General features: G+C 34.7%; 7 protein-coding genes and 1 pseudogene across 8 annotated transcripts, besides 1 other annotated feature; 5 read left to right on the top strand and 3 right to left on the bottom strand.

The window, feature by feature from the left end:
* Positions 1-1,695: 1,695 nt before the first annotated feature.
* Positions 1,696-22,948: part of a mobile genetic element that runs on past the window's edge.
* Positions 2,071-3,136, top strand: TVAGG3_0426820 (protein of unknown function, DUF4106 family; the record flags this gene model as incomplete). The annotated part of the gene is made up of 1 exon (XM_051233662.1): positions 2,071-3,136. A coding segment is annotated over one exon (1,066 nt), but the record flags the coding sequence as incomplete, so codon positions are not given.
* Positions 4,391-5,341, top strand: TVAGG3_0426810 (annotated as a pseudogene). The gene has a single exon. A coding segment is annotated over exon 1 (951 nt).
* TVAGG3_0426800 (protein of unknown function, DUF4106 family) lies at positions 5,393-6,337 on the top strand (the record flags this gene model as incomplete). The annotated part of the gene is made up of 1 exon (XM_051233661.1): positions 5,393-6,337. A coding segment is annotated over one exon (945 nt), but the record flags the coding sequence as incomplete, so codon positions are not given.
* Positions 10,021-10,440, top strand: TVAGG3_0426790 (protein of unknown function, DUF4108 family; the record flags this gene model as incomplete). Its single annotated transcript, XM_051233660.1, has 1 exon — positions 10,021-10,440. One exon carries the CDS (start codon positions 10,021-10,023, stop codon positions 10,438-10,440), a length of 420 nt encoding a protein of 139 aa, XP_051103390.1.
* On the top strand, positions 10,943-11,420 carry TVAGG3_0426780 (P-loop containing nucleoside triphosphate hydrolases family; the record flags this gene model as incomplete). Its single annotated transcript, XM_051233659.1, has 1 exon — positions 10,943-11,420. A coding segment is annotated over one exon (478 nt), but the record flags the coding sequence as incomplete, so codon positions are not given.
* Positions 12,348-12,908, bottom strand: TVAGG3_0426770 (KilA, N-terminal/APSES-type HTH, DNA-binding family; the record flags this gene model as incomplete). Its single annotated transcript, XM_051233658.1, has 1 exon — positions 12,348-12,908. A coding segment is annotated over one exon (561 nt), but the record flags the coding sequence as incomplete, so codon positions are not given.
* On the bottom strand, positions 15,412-15,922 carry TVAGG3_0426760 (organellar and viral DNA polymerase type B; the record flags this gene model as incomplete). Its single annotated transcript, XM_051233657.1, has 1 exon — positions 15,412-15,922. A coding segment is annotated over one exon (511 nt), but the record flags the coding sequence as incomplete, so codon positions are not given.
* Positions 16,477-16,674, bottom strand: TVAGG3_0426750 (uncharacterized protein; the record flags this gene model as incomplete). Its single annotated transcript, XM_051233656.1, has 1 exon — positions 16,477-16,674. One exon carries the CDS (start codon positions 16,672-16,674, stop codon positions 16,477-16,479), a length of 198 nt encoding a protein of 65 aa, XP_051103386.1.

The raw sequence follows: 22,948 nt of genomic DNA, 5'->3' as shown, positions 1-22,948 counted from the left end.
AATAAAATAACATTATTCAACTTAATCATATCAAACATGGTAGTTTGATTTTCAGATCTACATTTTAAAAACCTCTTTATTATCCTGAGTTATACTTTTATTATATAATACCTGAGTTCATAACTGAAAACTCTTAATTAGAGTACAATATTCAACTTAATCATAACAAGATTTGTTGAATTTCAAATTTGATTTATATCTTCCATCACTTAAAACTCTCACAGCTTACAATATAAGCTAAAAAGTATATTTTCATAGTAATAAAATTAATTATTAAATTTTTTACTTTTTCCTTTCCAAAACTAGAAAAAAAGGAAGGGAAAAGGGAAAAAGAAGAAAGAAAAGAGAAAAAGAAAAAAAAAGAAGAGAAAAGAAGAAAAAATAATGAGCATATTATATAATTGTGGTCATAGGCCGAGTGGCGTGGAAAGGATGTCGCCCTTCGGGCTCCACCCTTTCCACGCCACGAGGCCCGATTTTTGGCCACTTTTTTGATTTTGGCCGCCTGCCAGGAGCTGGCACGCGGCCCGCAAAATTGTGCCAGTTTGTACAACCCTATAAATTTTGTAGTTTACGTGTATCTACTTTCAAATAAATAAGTATATAACAAAGTTGCGAGAATGTTCTTGTTAACTTTTGGTAAAATTAACAGAATAAAGAGATACACATTTTTGGAAAAGATAATATATATAAAACGAAAATATATATTTACAATAATACAAGATAAAAATAATAAAAATTAAAATACCGGGATAACATGAACAGAACCATCAGTTGTGATTGCAATCAGAGACCTTGTACCCCACTGTTCAATATATAGTGAATCTCCAATTTTATCGCAAATCTTCGTCATCTTTTCAGGGAAAGGAGCTTCAAACAAAAACATTTCTTGATTCGAATTCGTGAAAATGATGTGGTCGAATCCGTACCTGTCATTGAAGGAGCAAACGAATGTTGGTAATCTGTTTATTGGGTATTCAGCCACTTTAACTCCATTGCAAGTATAAACAACGATCTTTGCGGCCAAGTTTGTATCATCCAAACCTTCGCAAAAAGCAACAATGAATCCCCAATTTTTAGTAATTACCAAATTTGTGCAAACAAAAGATTCCAAATTCAAAATCTGTGTCACGTGTTTTGATAAAATAGACACTAAATAGATTTCTCCTTCTCTTGTTCCTACAGCGACCATCTGGAAAATTGCAGAAACAGCTAAAGCTTCGATTGTTCCAGCGTTTAGTTGTATCGAGAAAATCATTGATTCGCTGTGTTTGTAGATGGAAATTGTTGAATCTGTTTGTGCAAAAGCCATGTAATTACTAGAGAAATCATAAGCAGTGATATTCGAATGGAAAACAACTTCTCTTTCTGATTCGCTTTCCAAAGAAATCAACTGCACTTTGTCTTTCTTTGTACCAATCATCATGATCTTTAAACTCGTGATTGGAATCAAAACATTGAGTCCTTCTGCGGCATTCGACATCGTCAAAGGAATTTGGAATTGTTTTTCATTGATAAGTCTCGTTGTCGATTTCTCTGGATTGAATCTCAACGTTCTAATGAAACTGTTCTTGTCTAATGTCAATACAGTGATGATGATGAAGAAAGTGAATCATCATCAACAACTTGGTAAGATTTTAAAAATCAAATTTTCGATTTTATTACCAAATGAGAGAATTATATTTTTAACACTTAAAAAAAAAAAAAAAAAAAAAAAAAAAAAAAGGAGGGGGGGTTCCAGGCACTTCGTGCCTTCTAGCCCTGAAGATGTTTAGTATAAATGAAGTTTTTATTCGGAAAATTGTTAGTCTTCTGGGTCGAAAACATTATATAATGTGTCGCTTTTCACAAATTATATATGTTTTCATGTTTTGTCAAACATGAACGTAAATGTTTTGTCAAGACTTCTTCATCGTAATGAGCGTAAATGACCCAAAAATATAATTTAGGTGAAGAGGTGAGATGTCACCCGTTTTCTCACCTGTTTTCTCACCTCTTGAATTTTCATGATTTCTTCGTAAATGTTTTGTCGAAACTTCTTCATCGTAAATGTTTTTTACTTCACTTAAAATGCCACGTAAGCTACGTAAGAATATACGTAAGAGGAAGAGAGCATTGAAACATCCAATAGTAAAACTGACACCACAACAACAGTTGCAACAACAAATGCTGAATGACCCCACTATGTTGCAACAAATGTCAAGCAATCCTATGCTTTTAAACCGAGTTTTTGGTGCACAGAGTGGAGGTTTAAGAGCGGCACTTTTAGCGAAAATGGCAGGCTATGGTGGAGCTGCAGACGGAACAGCCTATAACCCTCAAAGTCAAATGAATTTGAGTTCACTCAAAAATCAAATAACAGATGTCAAAAAGTCAAACATAGACATACAGAAGCAAATAAGTGAAAACGAAAAGAAACTAGAATATGACAGACACACAAAGAAACTCAATGAGTTAAACGTAGAGAAAAAGAAGAAAGAAGAACAACTGAAAGAACTAAGTACAGAGGAATATGCGAAAAAAGTGTCAGAAAAAGCAGCAGAAGTAGCAAAAATGGAACAAGATGTCATAAATTTGAAAAACCATACTACTCAATATAAAGTACTGAAAGATGAAGAGATAAAACAAAAAGCCCTGAAGACATATATGGAAAGCGATGAGTATAAAAAAGAAGTTGAAGCAAATGTAAAGGCAGAAAAACTTTTACAGTTGCAAAACCAAACCGTACAGTATGAAAACTTAGCACAAGAAAGTAAAAATAACGACGCAGCCATGCAAAAGGCAATGAAAAGCGCAGAATATATAAAAGCTAATAATGACTGGTTAGATGCCCAAGCCAACGCTAAAGCAGCCCAGCTTATAGGGTCAATAAGGACAAAAATACAAGCGGATGAAGACAGTTCAAATGAAGCTTTAACAAATGCTGACTTTAAGAACGCCTTCGAAGCTCTTCATAGTAAGGTGAAACTAGTGAACGACTTCTCATCTGGAAAGAAACTGAAGTCTGAAGGTTTCGACAAAGAGTTAAGAGAAGTAGCACAAAATATGACGAAAATAACAGATGCAGCAACGAGACAGGCAGTTCAAAGTGCCTATGACGCCGTTAGAGCAACTGTTGTGGAAAGTCAAGAAAAAGAGTTACAACAGACCAAAACAGACCTAGTAAATGCTTTCTTAAGAACGAAAAGTCAGGTAGGACATTACGCTGCAGATGGAACATATGTGCCAGCTGGTGGAACTTATATACCACCAAACCCTCCAAGAGAAGCACCTGCACCAGGACTACCTAGAACATTTACATCGTCACATGGACATAGACACAGGCATGCACCAAAACCAACACAACAACACAACAACCACCTCCACACCAGCACAGCAACCAACAGTTCAAAACCCTGCACAACCAGCACAGCAACCAACAGTTCAAAACCCTGCACAACAACAACCACAAACAGAGCAAGGACATAAAAGAAGTAGAGAACAAGGAAACCAAGAATTCTTAAAAATGCTTAAGGAAGATTATGGTTACCCAGATACTCTTGACTTTAGTGACAGATATAAAGAAGCTATTAGAAAGTTCAAGGATGGAAATACTGACCCGAACCTATTTAGCTTTATGACTCAGCACCAAATGGGATATAATTTCAAACCTGGAAAATACAAGCTCGCTAAGAGATATGATTTAATAGCATATCATCCAAATGACATGAACGAATTTACTCCGAGATATTTGATGTCAGAGCTAAATGACAATTCAACTTTCGTCATGAAACGCGTAAAAAATAGAGACGGAACGAAAGAACAAAGGCTTATGAATGCGGATGACGTAGATAGGGAAATTGTTGAAAACGGTCTCGGAATATATGAAATGCCAGCAGATGAGGTACAAGAAACTCAACAGGAAGAAGTTCAGATACAACCAGACATGGAAGAAATAGTTCAGCAACAACAGCTAGAAGAGCCTGAAGGAAACGAACAAGTCCCTCCTTTGGAAACTAACTTCACAGAACTAGATGAAGATTTGGAACAGCCGAAAAATCTTGACCTTCAACAAGAGTATGCGGAGAATATGGAATCTTTCCAAGAGTCTAAAAAAAATTCGGCTGACATGGTAGAAGAATATCGAAAAATGTTCGCCGACATACAAAAGACTCCAACATCAGATGAAAATATTCAGCATAGAATGGAAGTACTGAAAGAAAATGTACGCAAATACAACAACCCTTTTTACTTACGAGCATTTAACGTTCAATCTTCGGATGAACTCGGTGAAAATAAAAGGTTAAATTTCAAGAAAACATATAAAAATGAAACATTGTTTAAAGTTCATTCAGAACCTAGCCAAGATGGAAACAGACCTACTTTTGTTTCTGCAGACAATGGAACTACAATGAGATGGGGTCATAAAGCTAATTCGGATAGGTGGTTCATAAACTTACAACCACAATTCCAAGAAGTTGTAGACGCAATGGAAGTGAATGGTGAACCAGATATAGCTGGTATTTTAAGCGCGGCTTTAATGCCGTTGAAAGATATGAAAGATGCAGATATTTTGGACCAGTATGAAATGAACATGGCTGATGGAAATATAACACCTGACGTTCTAGAACATTTATCTCAAAGAACTACACAGAACCATAGAGATGGTATATTTGGTGAAGAGTTTAGAAAGAAAGTTAGGGAGAGAGAAGGAAGAGAACCTATTGTACATGACCTTGCAAACGAAAGTTTGCAAAATATCATAAAAACTTACTTTGCAGACAATGAACTGAGAAGGGATGAATATTTAAGAAAACTCAAATGGACAGTACCAAATGAAATGTTAGTATTGAAAAACATGTTCCTTGACAAAATAAAACCAACTACAGAAATAAATGACGAAAGACTGAAACATTGGGTAAAAGCTTTCCCATTCACAAAAGATATTGTTGGTAACATGGAAAGAAAACCAGAATGGCTACAAAAACATATATTTGGAAACGAGCTTATTCCATATGGACAAGCTCTGTTTGAAGAGCTTGAACCGGAAACTCAGGAAAGAGTCATGCAAACAATACGCGAAGACTCAAATACAAACTATGACAAAATCTTTCTAGGATATAGGTTACCTGAGATGGGCGACCAGAGCCCAAAGGCAAAAAGGACATGGGAAATTTACAACATACTAGGTGAACATGAGGCAAAGATGCAACTTGAAGCAGAGGGCAAGTTACCAAAGCGACACCAAAGAAGAAAGAGAAAGTCGTGAAAGTAGTGAAGAACAAAGTGAAAGTAGTGGCAATGAAGGAAAAAGAAGAGTTAAAAACTCAGCCAGGAAGAAAGTAAAGCTTGGTCCACGTGGGTTCTATTATGACAAATAAATCCAACTATTCTATATTTTTACCCATATGAAATGTACGCCGCTCAGAATATAACGCCAACAGTTTTGGATGCCATGAACGGAAATGTTTCCGAATGGTATAACGAATGCGACAATGCCATTAGAAGGTCAGAAATAGTTCCTGGAACTTACGAATATACAACTGCTGTTTCTTATGGAAATGTAGGTGAGTTTGGTGAAGGTTCTTCAACAACAGTAGATATTGCATGCGACAGGTTTCACATTATTTCTATTGACAACTCATTCTTATACGTGGAACAAGACATTGAAATAAAACCTTCTGCCAAGTTGTCTGACAAGAAAGGTTGCAATGGAATTTTCTATGTCGGATACCAATATGCTCCAGAAGTTTTCATGGGATATAAGATATATTCTAACTCTGACTTAGTTCAAACAGTAACATGGGCAAACTATGAATGGTTCGCTTTGAGAAACTCAGTACAACCACAAGCTAGAGAACAAACAGACCAATATGCAACTATTGAGAAAATAAGAAGACTTGACCCTAACGTTCCAGGAGTTTATGTTGACCTTTCTGGACAAACTGCAGCAGCAGTAACCAAAGTAAAACTGAAACTTAGAGTTCCTTTGTCATCTTTCCTCATCTTCAGGTTTTTAAGATACTTGCCAAACTGGGCAGGAAAAATTTCTATTGAACTTACTCCAAGCAAAAATAACTTAGTCATTGCACCAACGCAAGACCCATTCACTCTTACAGACGTAAAGGGAGCAAATCAAACGTCATTCGCCGAATTTTGCAAAGACAAAGTTGACTTAGACTTTGGTTTCTCAAACTTCAACACTGAAGTAAACTATTATTTCAATGCTGCTGGAACTGCTTGGGACCCAGTTAAGTTCACATGCGAAAAATTTGAATGCAAGAGAATAGAAAGCAGACTTGCAGTCTATATGTTGGACCCAGATATTTCAAATGCTTTAGCTGCCAAATATATTGCAGTTCCACTTATGTTCCCTATACACCAAATATCTGTCAAAGACTTTGCAGGTGAAGTTGGAAACCAAAGTGCTGACCCAGGTGCAAGAACAGATATTGCTTTAACAACTGCAATGAAACATGCAGATACTATGTTTGTACTGTTCAGACGAACTATAAATGACTATTCTTGTTTCTACAACCCTGGTATTAAATATCATATAAACATAGATGGCAAATATTATCCAAGAGAAGAATATTCTACAGTTGAAGATATGAGGTCATACAACTTGACATTAGATGCTATGAACTTTAACAACAACTTCACAACAACCATTAACCCTGAAATGCAAAGTTCTATTATGCCATATGTGAAAGTATGGACCCATACAGGAAGTCAAAAAACTCAATATACAAATGGAGACCGTTCAAACTTTTGGCTTGGCATTCCATTTGCTGACTCAGAAGACTTTATGGGTGGTATTTCAACTGTTGGTACTGTACAAATACAATATACTGGTGACAGAGACGGTCCAGATGAATTGAGAGCAAAGAAGTTTACAAAACCAATAGCACTTTTCACGGAAGATGCTCTTTTGAAGATTCGTTCGATGAAACCTGCTGGGGCTCCTCAGATTGGCATAACGACAGCTTCCATCGAGCAGATTTTGGCAGCAGGTCAGTAAGTTGTTCTTGAACTGACTTCTCACCATCGTAAATAGTTATGACACCAGTTTTGACATAAAATTGTATTATAAACTTACCTTTAGAAATATCTGTAAGTTTTGTTGTTATATTTTTGTCTGCTTCAAGAACTTTCACCATCTCGGTTATACCAACTTTCTTTGCTTTATGAAAATATTTTGGTTCAGCAAAGACTGCTATTCTATAACATTTTCCATTGTTTGTGTAAAGAACTATTCTGTCAATGTATTTGTATTGTTTGTGAGTATAAACTTTGTTCTGCTTCAATTCAAAGAGATATCCGAATACGTCCATATTTTTATTCGAAGTAAAATGTCATTTCCGAAAAATAGAAGCGTAAGTGTTTCAAAAGGTTTAATGGCGGTGGCAGATGTGAAGTTAAATTCACCAACTCAAACAAACAGTCAAAGTGTTATTGTCAATGTCAAAGAAAGAGATGTTGAAGTGGGGAAACCATACGAAGACGAAGATGGTATAACAATTGTTCCTGTAAAAGAACAACCAACATACCCTGAAGTTAGCAGAGACTTAAGTTCTGTTGCAGATATTCGAAATGACTACCAACAACTGAAAGACAAACTTCAAACTCAGGAGAAGATTTGTCAAGCTTTAAGTATAATGTTAAACTTGGTCGAACACAACCCTGTAAAAGTGAACTCATATGTCATCGCACCTCATGAAGTTTTGAAAGAACTATTGAAACTTTTGACAGAGGCAGACGATATAAACATCAAAGAAATAGAACCCGACGTTAGTTGCTGTGGTGTTTCATATAATGTCATTGACAAGATATACGTTATGAAAGGAGGTGAAACGTTGAACTTAAAGTATAGTTTCCCAGACGTCATAAAAATATTTGACGACCACAACATTTCATTAAAGTTTATTTGCTAAGTAAATGGCAGAAGACATAATGGTTTATACTATTACGACTAAAAACCCTGAGTCATATAATTCTATAACAACAAACTTACAAAGTCCTCAAGGACGATATTGTAAACTAACCTTAAACACAATGACGACTAAAGCCTGTTTTGCTCTTTTGACACCAGAAGACTTTATTGTTGTGAATGGTAAAAAATACTCCTTTGAAGATACTTACTCAGATATACCACCAACAGGTTTTGTTGACTTATTTAATACTTTAAGTACGGGTGTAAAATGTGCTGCAACTAGAGCAGGTTTCATTATGTTTGGATGTCCGACTGAGTTTACTATAAACAATATGAGCTATAATACAAAACTTATATCTGGTTTTTACTACCAACAGTTTCCTATAACAGGAAAAGGTGTCATACAAGGAATGTCTGTTCCATTGACTTTAAGTACACCTATTTTATATATTGTTTCAAACTTAGGTTCAAAGTGTTATTCGAATGTCGACAGAAACTACTATGACCAAAAGATACTTATGCGTATAAACAACACTTTCTCTGCTGGTTTGCCTATTGTTCATTCGAATGCAGAGTTTTCAGCTTTAGTGAACTCAAACACTTTGGCAAACATAAACTTAACCTTAGTTGACGCAAACTTTGTTCCTGTAAAACTTTTATGTCCTATGTATTTGTCAATGACGGCAGAAAGTTTCGAATTGGAAGATGCAACTGGTGAAAGTATTGTATTACAAGAACAACTTCAACAACAAATAGCTCAAGAACAACAAATGCAACAAATAGCTCAAGAACAAAGTCAAGAATAAAAAAAATATTTTTTTTATTTTTATAAAAATGTACAGAATAGATGTTTCAGATTTTTATGACTTCCAAGCATTCAGAAATATGTGTCCATTTAGAGACTATAACAAAGCAGTCGAGAATTTGAAACGTTTAGTCATTTATGTTGACTCTGCCCCAGAATGTTATGTTATGAAAGAATGGGATGTTGTCTTTAACAAACCTAAAGCGACAATAGTTTCAGAACAAGAATGTAAACAGAAACTTAAGAAAATAAAAGTTGTACAAGTTGGCATGAAGATGTTAGATGCTTGGGATATCTTATTGTCAAAGTTAGAAGATTTTTCAGTTCGAGGTATAAAGTTCTATACACCTTCTCCAAACTTCTATTCTATCTTCACTGGATATAAATATGAACAAGTAGAATGGAAAGAAAATATTATAGAAGCTTGGTTAGACCATGTCAAAGAAATTATATGCAATGGAAACGAAAAGGTTTATGAGTATATCTTATGTTGGTTTGCAAATATCTTACAACATCCAAGTGCTAAAAATGAAACTGCTCTCATTATAATTGGAAAACAAGGAACTGGTAAGAATACTTTCTTTACAGATATTTTGTGCAAACTGTTAGAAGGTTATTCGAACCCTAATATGACAAACTTAGAAAACATCTGCGGTAAATTTAACTCTTCTATTGAGAATATGAAACTTATAGTATGTAACGAACTTCAAAGTATAGATACAACAAAAGTTTTGAACTCAGATGCTTTGAAGAGTCTTATAACAGACAAAGTTGGAGTTGTTGAAAGAAAATATAAAGACCAAAGAGTTTGTGAAAATGTTGCAAACTTCATTATGGTTTCAAACAATGCTGTTCCGATGAAGTTAGAAAGTTCTGACAGAAGATATGTAGTTGTCAGAACGTCAGATTCTCATATGCAAGATACAGAATATTTTGACGACTTAGCAGAAACTTTGACATCTGACTTTTACAACCACTTGTTCTCATATTTTATGACATTAGATATTTCAAAGTTCAATCCAAGACAAATTCCACATACCGAAGAGAGACAAACATTGTTAGAAGCAAACAAGAGTGTATATGAACTGTTTATAGATGAGACTAACTTTGAGTGTTTAGATGAAAGGTCATTGTACGATTCGTATAAACAGTATTGTCAAGAATATGGTTATATGGCAGCGTCTAAACGAACATTCTTGGCAAATATCAAAAATCTTTTAGATGTTCAGAATGGTGTATATACAAAGAAAAATTTTTCTGAGTAAATTTTAAAAAAAAAATATTTTTTTATCCGATAGAAAAGATGACGAAATTCATCTCAGTAAACAAGTACATGTCAGGACTTAAAGAAGAACTAGACCCATTCACATATTTGAATGTTTACTTCTACCATTTTGAAAAGTCTTCATTTGACAAAGTTTGGAACATCGAACCAGTTAAGTTTGCTATTGTGACTAAAAATGGTGCGAAATTTGAAGACTTAGACATAGAAGGTTTGTTAACAGTCAAAGAAAGTTTTGACAGAAGGTTCTCAAAACTTGAAGAAGGTAAAGCATACAAACTTGTTATACCTTATGAACCAAAGAAGACAGACGACTATGAATATTATGAGTCTAAGATAGTTGAAGTTCAAGGTAAATTAGGTAAAAAGATTTTAGAGTCTAAGCCAGTGTTTACTCCTAAAGAGGAAGAGAACATTGACATTGACCCAGAAATGTTCTAAAAATAAAATTTTATTTTTACATGTCATATCTCACCTTCTCTGGAACTGGTTCAGGTTCTTTCTTCTCTTCAACTTTTTTCTCTTTCTTTCCTTTCTTCTTCTTTTCTGGTGGAGTTATGTCAAATTTCTCCGAACCATATTTCTGTAAAAGTTCTTTGTCATTTAATAGCTCTTCTATTCTGTTTTCTATTTCATCTTCAAGAACAGCGCATGTGTCTTCTTTGCATTCTAAGAATTTTTGTTGGACTTCATCTCTCCAAGAGGCGTCATCTCTGTCAACAAGTCTGTCATTGACAAATTTTAAGACTTCTCTGCTTAATGTTTTATGGTTCTTGTCATATTCCCAGAAACAGAACTTTAGAACAAATTCACCTTTCTTGTTTACACTATGTAAGATTTTATGGTCGACAGATGTTTTGCTGTCAAAAAGTTTGTCTCGAATATAGATGGCGAAATCGCTAGACATTTTCTAAAAGATAAAAATTTTAATTTTTCTAAAAATATGTTAGAAAAAAAGTTTGCTGACATTGACAAAAAATTTGAGAATGTTTTAAACAAGAACAAGAGGAAGTTAGAAAATGCTCAGATAAAACCCATACATGACAAGTTCTTATTTGCTCAGAATGGTATAACAGGTCTAATTGCACCACCTGGGTCGGGTAAGACTTTCACTTATCTTAAAATGGCTGCACAACAACAAGAACTAGATGAGAAGAACCCATTCTATGAGTTAGTTGTCATTTGTAGTACTTCTGGTCAATTTGACCAAACCGTCAATTCGTTCAAAGATATTATAAAGAAGTCTAAGTTAGTATGTATAAAAGACTCTGAGTTGTTAGATTGGATAAAGAAGTACCAAAGAAGGGTTTTGAAGTACAATGCTATAAATGAGTATATAAATTCGAAGTTTAAAGACCCAAATGAGGAAATGCAGAGAATATTAGAGAAGAAACACTTCAGAAACAAACAGAAAGAGATAGAATACATTTCGAAGAAATTGCAATCTTACGATTGGAAGACTTACCCTCATAGATGTCTTCTTATCTTAGATGATTTCGCCTCTCATCCTTTGTTAAAGAATAGAGAACAAGATATGTGTCGAATTCTTAAGAAGCTCAGACACTTTAACATCTCAGTTGTCATTTGTGTACAGACAGCAAAGAGTTTAAGTAAGGATGTAAAGAGAATACTTACTGACATTATACTTTTCCCAGGATTGTCAGAAGACGATTTCATGGAACTTATGAAAGAGTCCATGGCAGGTAAGTTTGACAGATATGAACTATGGGAGAAGTACAAAGTCATACAAGACCCTCATACTTCTTTCAGAATTCATATCTACGCAAACAAAGTTCAAATTGTAAAAAGTCAAGCGTAAAAATGTAAGTGTTTAGTCTTAGTCTGTTGTGGTTCTGCAGCTTTCGGTTCTTCTGGCTTTGGAAGACATTCAGGAAGAGGAATGTCAGTCGTCCGTTTGTGTCCTGTCGGAAGGAAAAACTCGGAATGTCGGAAGGAAAAACTCGGAATGTCGGAAGGAAAAACTCGGAATGTCGGAAGGAAAAACTTTTTCTGTCGGAAGGAAAAACTTTTTCTGAAGTTCGACCAAAAAGTTCTCAATTTTCGAAAATTTGAATGGTTTACGGACGAACAACAGGAAATTTTTTTCCAGTTGTCAGGAAATTTTTTTCCAGTTGTCAGGAAATTTTTTTCCAGTTGTCGGGAAATTTTTTTCCAGTTGTCGGGAAATTTTTTTCTTGTCGGAAGGAAGGACTCGGAATGCCAGAAGGAAGGACTCGGAATGTCGGATGGAAGGACTCGGAATGCCAGAAGGATTTGACAAGACAATTTACCTTATAGAGCTACCTGAGCCATCTTTGGTGTCAAGCTTGAAAAATAAAGATTGAAATTTACTCTGCTTGTTTGAAGTTGTCAAAATACTCTGTTATTTTTTCTTTCAGTAGCGGCAAATCTTCTTTGAAGGTAAGAATTGTACAACCTTTCATATCATAGTGTGTTTGAGGTAACGTATCTTGAACTATTTGTTTCACATCTTCATTTGGGGTCATTGAAATCGGTAAGTTTTCGCGATAGAACCAATTTCTGTCAGATTTGTAAATCTTAGCAAGGTCGTAAAAGCTTTTGTTGTTTCTTCTGACTAAATGCAACATAACCATATCTCTGTCTTCTTCATTTTCCATCTCTTCAGTATAAATCATATACTTATAGTTCTTTTCCTTTCCTTTTGGTACCGAACGCGGTATTCTTTTCTGAATGCTTTTGTCTTTTGCTTCAAGCTTGTTCTCTAGCTCTTCACGTTCTTGTCTATGAATTTCGTCAAGAAGTTTACAAACATACCAAGCATAACGAGGTGAAGCCCACATTGCAACAGCATTTACAAGAAGTCTATGTACATAATATCCTCTCAAACCGTTTGGCAATTTTTCACGATTTTCATGAGTTTTAGGCGAGTAAGATTTTTTACTTACTCGCTGTTCTTCACTGTTTTCAGAAAAAAGTATGTCTCGCTGTGCTTCGCTCAAAAATTCTTGTGTGCTTTGGTTCCTAAACCAGTCTTGTGGTTTCTTAGTATCTGGTGCAAAACATGCTGTCAAAATACTTTGCATTTGGTACATATCGTCTTTGACCGAACGAATGAGACGGAGTTGTTTGTTAAACTGAACCCACTCATATTCTTCATTTATAGCTTCATGGACTATAACTGTTGTTGTGTTCTCTGATGTTGACATATCTGTCTTTACATACAAAATAAAAAAATAAAAAAAAATAAAACTAACTTTATTTTTTCTATCTTGTATAAAAGATATGATTTTCATACGGAATTCAATAAAAATAATGTTTAGGTGAAGAGGTGCGATCTCACCTCCTTTTTCACCTGTTTTTTCACATGGTCTAAAACATACAAAACTCATGAAATTTGTGCTGAATTCAGCAAAAAATAATGTTTAGGTGAAGTGGTGCGATCTCACCTCTTTTCTCACCTCTTTTTTTTTATAAGCGTTTTACATGGTAAACGTTATTTTTACATGTATTTTTCAGCAACTTCGTCAAATAATTTTATAGCACTATCTATCTCATCTACTTCAAACGTTTCTTTACCTTTTATGGGAGCACCATACATTTTCTCAAACTTTTCAAGTAGTTCTGTTTCTGCAGCTCTCATATCATTAGCAAACACAACCTTGACTCTATTGACTATACTGTCATATCTTAGAGTTATATTATATGTTCTTCCTATCTTATATCTCTTTGTGTTGAAGTCCTTCGGTTTCTGAACGATGTAAAGTAAGCCTTCACTGCAACGTTCCGTATCGAATGAACCATGTGTTATGAAGTTATATCCAACAACTGGGTCTAACCATAACAAAACTATTGGTATAAGACTTTTGTCGATGAGATATGCTGCAGTTCCATAGAATCTTACCGATATCAAAAGCTCAGGATTTCTTGTCAAAATTTTCTGAGTTGAAGCAATTCTAACCCAGTCCTGCGGTCTCTTTCCAGATGGAGATATAATGTCTGACAAAGAATATTTGTTGTATTTCTTTGAGTATCTTACGTTTAAATCACCTATTCTAACCACTTTGGTGTCATTGTCTATCTTTCCAACTGTTTCAAACTCAACCTTTAACATTTTCTGTTCTTACATACAAGATAAAAAAATATTTTTTAAAAAAACTAACTTTATTTTTTTTTCTATCTTAAGGAAATTCATGATTTTCATACAGAATTCGGCAAAAATAATGTTTAGGGTAGAAGGTTAGATCTAACCTCTTTTCTAACCTCTTTTCTACCCTCTTGAATTTGTCATGAATTTTCATGAATTTTCATGAATTTTCATGATTTCATCGTAAATGTTTTGCTTCGTAAATGTTTTGCTTCGTAAATGTTTTGTTGAGATTTCTTCATCGAAATGAGCGTAAAGGACCCAAAAATAATGTTTAGGGTAGAAGGTTAGATCTAACCTCTTTTCTAACCTCTTTTCTACCCTCTTGAATTTTCATGAATTTGTCATGAATTTTCATGAATTTTCATGAATTTTCATGATTTCATCGTACATGTTTTGTTGAGATTTCTTCATCGAAATGTTTTGTTGAGATTTCATCGTTTATGTTTTGTCAAGACTTTCTTCGTAATGAGCGTAAAGGACCCAAAAATATATTTTAGGGTAGAAGGTTAGATCTAACCTCTTTTCTAACCTCTTTTCTACCCTCTTGAATTTTCAAGACTTCTTCGTAAATGTTTTGTCAAGACTTCTTCATCGTAATGAGCGTAAATCAGACAAAAATATATTTTAGGGTAGAAGGTTAGATCTAACCTGTTTTCTAACCTGTTTTCTACCCCAGTTATTTTATAAGCGTTTCACATGGTAAACGTTATTTTTGGAATTTTGTGAAAACTCAACGGTTTGACACAAGCCCTAAAAATTATTTTACTCAGAATTTTATACAGAATTCAATAAAAATATATTTTAGGGTAGAAGGTTAGATCTAACCTCTTTTCTAACCTCTTTTCTACCCCAGTTATTTTATAAGCGTTTCACATGAATTGTACGATGTATATTTGAAATCCTAAACAATTTCGTAGCTTCTATTTCTTCTTTTAGTATGTCAAATGTTTTAACGATACCGAAAGTTTCTTTATACTTCTTCTTGACATCAGATAGAAGGAAATCGTCTGCTGTTGGATAGTTTTTGTTCAGAAATGCTAACATGTCCATTTTATTTTCTGCTGGCTTTTCTGCTTCTTTCTTTAAGTCTGCATAGTCGTTTCGCATACGTTCTATCTCTTTGACGGAGTAGTTATATTTCCTCATTGCTGCTTTACATTTTGAACATTGCGGGTTCATTTTTGCGTTATATTCTGAAACCTTACCTGCTAAAACAACCAAGGCGTCAATGGTTTTCTTTAAATCTGAAGCAGTTGGTCTTATCTGTTCGTTCCATATTTTACCTCTTCTATCTTTATCTCTTATCTGCCATACACATTCAGCAACTAACGAAACAAAGTTGTCGTAGGTCTTAAACTCCTCCGATTTATATATGTCAGAAATATTTTTATATACCATATCGCAATCTTTGTCCATAACCTTATGGTTGCAATGAAAACCAAGGAACTCATAATTTACCTTTCGTATGAACTTCTTTATTTCTACTGAGTCAGTCAGTCCGACTTCTATTTCATCGAATTCTGGAATAGTAAGCTTTTGTTGTTGGATTTCAGGAAGTTTAGGTAGATGGTCAATAATATCCTGCATGTCGTAAAGATACTGTTCATTTTGTTCATCTTTCGCACTACAGTCTAAATTACTTGTTAACAGTTCTTGCTTTATCTTCTGGATTTCTGTTTCGAAAGTATATGAAGAAGGAATGAAGCTTTTCATCTCTACTAACATAGATGTTGGATTCATGACTAACGAGTTTGGTGCTGTTGTTTGAATTGCTGTTGTGCCGATTGTTGACATTTCTGTTCTTTTATACAAAATAAAAAAATAAATAAAAATAAAACTAATTTTATTTTTTATTTCGGGAAAATTCATGAAAATTCAAGAGGTTAGAAAACAGGTTAGATCTAACCTTCTACCCTAAATTATATTTTTGGTGTAAATTTCATGAGTTTTCGAGAGTTTTCGAGAGTTTTCTACGATGGTAGAAAAGAGGTTAGAAAACAGGTTAGATCTAACCTTCTACCCTAAATTATATTTTTGGTGTAAATTTCATGAGTTTTCGAGAGTTTTCGAGAGTTTTCTACGATGGTAGAAAAGAGGTTAGAAAACAGGTTAGATCTAACCTTCTACCCTAAATTATATTTTTGCTGAATTCAATAAAAATAAATGGTTCATTTACTCACAATATTTTTGTACAAAACAACCCCAAACTTTTAACTTCTTTGCTGCAGCTTCTAATGCTATCTTAGCGAGTTCATATTCTCTAAATTCTCTCTTTAAATCTTCTTGTTCCCATTGGTCTAGTTCGTATGGAGAATCTCTATAACCATAACATATCTCACGTTCATGTTCTATTTGTTTAAGCACATTTTTCTAACTTCTTGTTCGAACAAAGGTTTAGCATTCTTTACTGTATCTTCAAGTTCTTCTTCATCTAATTTCTCATGAACTTTCTTGTCTATGGAGTCCAGAATTTTTCCAACTGCTATACAATATTTTGGAGAAGCCCACATTGCTATATAGTTTACGAGTCTTGGGTCTACATACATTCCTCTAACCTGTTTGATTTCATCAGAAATTCCTGCATGAATTTTGTATAAAAAGCAACCCGCTGTTTTCCGCGGGTTGGTATATTCTTCACAAAATGCCTTAAAATACTCTTCCCAGGACTTATTTTCCAACAACCTTCTAAAGTCTTTCCTAAACTGCTGACACATCTTTGTTGCATTTATATAACCATCCTTGTCTCTACGTAAGACTTCAATACCGTTGTAAGTGCCTTTTGTGAATGTTTCGCCATTAGATTTGTTCGTGAACGTTTTTGCTTCGACTGACATTACTGTTCTTACAATAAAAATAAAAAATATTTTTTGGTGGGACGTCGGACATTCGTTTGTGGCTTAACCGTCGGACATTCGTTTGTGGCTTAACCGTCGGACCACAACGATAAAAATCTCGACAAAACATATACGATGAAGTCTCAACAAAACATTTACGATGAAGTCTTAACAAAAAATATACGATGAAATCTATTTCCTGTGTTGTTGTCAAAATGTCATGTTGTCACACTTTTTCAGAGAAGTTAAAATGACCGAGTGACCGAGTGACCGAGTGACCTGGTCGCCTAAAATATATTTTTTTCTATCTTAAGGAAATTCATGAAAATTCACCTGTTGAATTTTGTATAAAAAGCAACCCGCTGTTTTCCGCGGGTTGGTATATTCTTCACAAAATGCTTGTTTTGAGGTCGAGCCACTTTTGGCTCCACCGTATTCTTTCAACCAAAATATATTTTTGTCGAATTCAGCACAAAATTCATGAAAATTCAAGAGGGTAGAAAAGAGGTGAGAAAACAGGTTAGATCTAACCATCTACCCTAAATTATATTTTTGGGTCATTTACGCTCATTACGATGAAGAAGTCTTGACAAAACATATACGAAGAAATTCATGAAAATTCATGAAAATTCATGAAAATTCATGAAAATTCAACGGGTGAAAAAACAGGTGAAAAAAGAGGTGAGATCGCACCACTTCACCTAAACTTTATTTTTCAATACTTTTTCAGCACTTTTCCGTAGTTATATATGAAAGACAATTCGAGATAAAAGTCATAGTACAATGGAATAATATGTTGCACACCATTTGTTGTGAACCAAACTTGAAAGTCAGAGAAACTGTTACTAGGTGGTTCGTAGAATTTAGAAGCAAAGTCATAAAAGTCCTTACCAATACATAGAAAACTATTGTTGCTTGAACTGAAACTTGCATGACACATAACATTTTGAGGGTCAAACACGTTTCTATAAACCATCAAATCTGCTGGTGGAAGTATAAATTTAAAAGGACCGTCAGGTGGTAATGGTTCGTTCTGGTTTAGTAACCGAAGAAATTGTGCCCAAGAACGTTTGTCTACTTCCCAAAATAAAAACTCTGTATCTCTTGGAGGGTTAATTTCAATCTTTTGAAATGAAACGGTTGAGTTCATCTTATCGTATTCTAGTTTTAGATAGTATGTTCCATTTAGTAAAGAGTCGTATTTTTCTTGAAATTCCCAATAATATTTGTTTATTTGAGTTTGAAAGTCATTTAGAGTTTTTTCAAGACTTTCGTCTGAACGAACTGTAAAGATTCTCATTTCGTCAAATTTTTCTATTAGACCATCAGAACCTTTATACTGACCGTGAAAATATACTGCAAACATAAACGCGTTAGTTCTATTTGAAAACAAAACTCTTCTAAATCCTATTGCCTTTGCATCTGAAGGACTTTGAAGCCAACGAATTGGATAGTCAAACCTGTATGTTCGGGATGAAATTTCTTCATCTGAAATAGTCCTACCAGCATTTGTAAAGATATAGTCTAACGGTTTTGTATCTGCTACTTTTGTTCTTTGTTTTTCAACCTGAAGCATTTAATATATGTAAAAATATACTGTTTTAAAATGGTATGCCATTTCATATTTCTCATCTAACAAACATGTTGTCTGACTGCTTGAGGGTTATGTTGGTATCGTTCGAGCTTGACACTTGCAATTCCTTCAATTGCATTCAAAATGTCTGAGTCTGAATCAGCCATTTGTTCTCTCTTTGTAGTCTTGAAGGCGTCAAGAAGTTTTGCAGCTGTTGTGACATTGCCATATGCATAGTATATATGACCGTCCAAATCTGTTACGGTTAGTCTGAGATTGTATCCTTTCTTATTTCCGTCTTGAATTGCAGCAAGTACACCCATGAAGCCTTCTTTGTTCTTTCCTTCGTCAAAGTTTACTGTAAAGTCTCCACCTTGTCCAATTTTAGCACGAACTTCACGATACTTCTCATATGCATATCTTGTTCTTTCCATGGGAGCATGTGTGTCTTCACCTTTTCCTTTTTTCCTTCTCAAAGGATGCAATTGTTCGTCATGTTTCCAATAGAATCTGGCAAAGCCGTCGTGTCCCTCAACTTGAGGTTCACTAACATCGAAAGGCATGTCCATAAGACGTTCTTCTTCTAACCTCTCTAGTCTGTTTGGATAATTTGCACGTGCTGTTTCCAAATCCATTTCGTAGCGAAGACCAGACAATTTGTCATAGACTTTTATGGGTCTTCCCTTCCTATATTTAAACTTCTTCGAAACTCTCCAACCATATCTTTGCAACTCTGCTTTTATTCTAGCAGACTTTCTATCCATTCTATATGGGGGCATTTTTATAAAAATAAAAAAAAATATACTGTTTTCTTTTACTTTACATAACCTCCTGCTACCATAAGCCTTTGACGCCAACCCATACCAGCCAATGAAGGTTGACTTGGTTTAGTTTCCAAACTAAACTTTGGTTTTGGTTTATCTTCAGTTTTTGGCTCACCTTCTTCTATCGGTTTTTCGTCACTTTTCGGTTCCTCTGACTTTACCCCACCTGCAGGTATGGTTGTGTCGTCAACATCTTCATAAATATCATATGCCATTTGTTTTTGTTTTCCTTTCAACTTTTTGTGTTTGTTGTAAAGTTTAGAATATTTTGACTCTAAGTCAATGAGATGTTCTATAATGAACTGTTGGTCAGTGAAGTAAACTTTTCCATCTGTTGTCTCGAAAGCTCCTTCAGACTTCAATATTTTATTTGTGAGAGTCTGTTTCTTTTTTGAGATACTAGCCGTTCCATTTCTATGAAAAGTGACTTTATAGTTAGGGTTTGTATTTCCAGACCTGGCACTTTCTATTATTGAATTTTTCTCTTCATCTGTAAGTTCTTTGACAGGTTTTGACAATGGTTCTGAACTTTTTGTTTGTGGTGTCAAATCTACCGTTTCAACTTCTTCGGTCATTTCATCTCAGTAAAAAATTTTAGTTTGGTTTGTTTTCAACTGGTTGTTGTTGTTTTTTAAGTCGGTCTAAAACTTCCTGAGGTATAGGAAGAACTTGACAAACACGTTGTGTAACTGCTGGAAGTCGACAAATCCATCTTGAACTCATTTGTCTCAATGCTGTATTGTTCATTTCATCTCAGTAAAAAATTTTACATTCCCCAAGTTTGAGGCGGTTGCGGTTGGTTATTGTTTACCCACTGTTGTGCATGGTTATATCCTCTGTTAAAGAATCTTTCACCTTGGTCCATATAGTGTCCTGCTTGGTTATAGTAGTCATTTGCTTTGTTATAATAGTCATTTGCTGTTTTTCCTACATTATCCATCCATCCTTGAACTTTTCCTCTTGTTTCAGGATTTGGAATAAGATTTGTTGCATCTCGTGCTACATCCCAACCTTTCTGTACAGTTTGTATAATAGGTTGTGCTTTCTCTTTCAGTATACCTAATGTACTCAAAATCTTCCTTCCAACTCCAAATACACCTCTGGCTATTGTTCCCACTGCGGGTAAAAATCTGGATGCAACTCCTGCTAACGCGCCAAATAAACCCATTTCTTACAGGGTAAAAAATGACGAATTCAAACAAGGACCCGTATGTTTCTAAAGCGACAAAGAAAGCACTCATGATAAAAATCTTCAGTTCAACTCCGAACGCATGGTTTATGGATATCTTGGAAAACATTCCGAGAGTTAGAACAGATGGACCACCATACTGGTTAATATTTGTTGGTCAAAATACAAGATACTGTGAAGCCATACCATTACAGTCCAAAAATATTTTAGATGTGAAAACTGCTTTGACAATATTCGTTGACAAATACCATCCAACAAAACTGACATCTGACTGTGAAAGTTCTTTCAAATCAGATGATGTAAAAAACTATCTGCGTTCAAAAAATGTAAACCAATATTTCATTGTCGACCAAAACCATTCTGCTCTTGGTGTCATTGACGGTTGTATAAAAATCTTAAGAGACTTAAACCAACCACAAGGTGGTGAAGCAAATGAAATGTCATATGACGACAAATATAGACACTTCTCCATGGCAAAGATGAGACAAGTTTTAAATATTTACAATAACCGTAAACAAAAAGGTTTGGGAAACCACTCCCCCGAAGAAATGAAAAACAACCCTGACTTAGAGAAAGACTATATATTTAATAGTTTAGTCAAAAGAGACAAACAAGAAAGAATGCCAGGCTTCAAACTTCGGAAGGGTGACAAAGTAAAAATAGAAATACCTAAACGCGACCCATATGAAAATACTATTGACTATGACAACAATGGGAACCCGACAGGTACTCACGTTCGTGTTCGTAAAAATAGAAGAAAGTATACAAGAGAATATTATGAAGTTTTAGGCAAACATGGCAAAATGTACACACTGCAAGCAGAAGATAAAACTACTATTGCCAGACCTCGTTTCAAACTTGTCAAAGTTCAAGGTGGTATACTTTCAAAGACAGTTCCTAACAAATATAAGACAACTCCTGACGAATATGCTAAAGAAGTTGAAAATGACGACTAAGCAATTCTATACCATGCGTAAACTGTCATGTAAGGTGGCATGTAGTCTTTACCCAAGCCTGTTGGATTTGTTGTGAAAGTGTGTGAATGATTTCCTGCGGTTCCACAGAAAATCCCCGCGTTTGAATCTACCGGGTCACTTGAAATATCATATCTATCCATTCCCTGTCTATCCGAACCTGCTGCAAGATTTCTATAACCTCTTTTTGTTATTGAATGTGAATGACTACCTGTTGTGTTTGTCGTTCCTGTATGAGTGTGCGGTGGAAGGTTTGCTTCTTTAATTTTCTTCGAACCTCCTGCCGTCTTTGAATATCTAGCACAGTATAAGAATTTGTCTACAATCTGCTTCCATTCACCAAAACCAAGTACTACTTCTGGTCTGGTAGAGTTCATTGACGTATAAATAGAGCCTGCAGGATATAATGTTTGAAGTATTTCAGTCTTTAATGTTTGAAGCTCTGTTTTGTCAGCCTTCTTATCTAACATTGCTGGTAGTTCATATGCTTCAAAGTTTCTGGCATGACTTTCAATGTTCCTGCAACTGTTATCTAAATTGTTTAGTGTATCTTTTACGCTTGTACTTGGATTCTCTAAAGGTGCACTTGAACCAAGGTCAAAGTTCAATATTATGTCGTCTGCTCTAACAGTTGTGAAGGATTTATGTGTATGGTTCTTGTCTGCTTTGTTGTCTAACTCATCGTTAACATATGTTTTATCCGCTTTAAGGTCTAAACATCCTGAAACCCATCCTGTATCGGCTTTAGTTTTTAAAATCTTCGATGTCCATTCATGATACCATTCAGCCCTTTCTATAATTTCGTTATCTTTTTCATCCACATATTCCTTATCCGCCTTCTTCACTAACACACTAGCCACCCATTCCTTATCTGTTCTTTTCAAGGCTAACGTTTAAGTCTGTTATTTCAGATATAGAATGTGTATGTCCAACGGCACTTTTCATGTTTAAGGTTTCTTGTAAGTTTGTAATATTTGCAATGGTATGTGTATGAGTCTTTTTAGAATATTCGTTTTCAGCTCTTGTCACTTCACTTGACATTTTATTGTCAACATATTTTTGTCTGCTAGTTCAGGATGAGTATGTTCTTTTGTTGCATAAGCTTTGTTAGCTCTTTCTTCTTCTTTTGCTATTGCATCGTCTACATATTCTTTGTCAGCTTTGTTGCCAACATCTGCTTTCAAAAGAAGTTCATTTATAGGTTTCTCGTTTAAAGTTCCTTTTGTTGGATTTATACAGACAGTATGGTTCTTATTGTCTTGAAACAGAAACTCATCTGTCATTGGGTTTAATGTCAGTTTTAAGTTTCCTTCTTTCAATGACTCAGATATCTTAGAATAGTTTGAAAAGTTTGTTGTGTTCTTATTTAGAGCTTGTATAATGAGTTGTCGGTTGTGTTGTATTTCTCTCATAGACGCTGTTTCAT

This window comes from Trichomonas vaginalis, chromosome V, assembly GCF_026262505.1.
Source record: "Trichomonas vaginalis G3 chromosome V, whole genome shotgun sequence".
NCBI lineage: Eukaryota > Parabasalia > Trichomonadida > Trichomonadidae > Trichomonas > Trichomonas vaginalis.
Note: the sequence above shows the minus strand (reverse complement) of the source record. Positions and strands in the feature narration are given on the sequence as shown.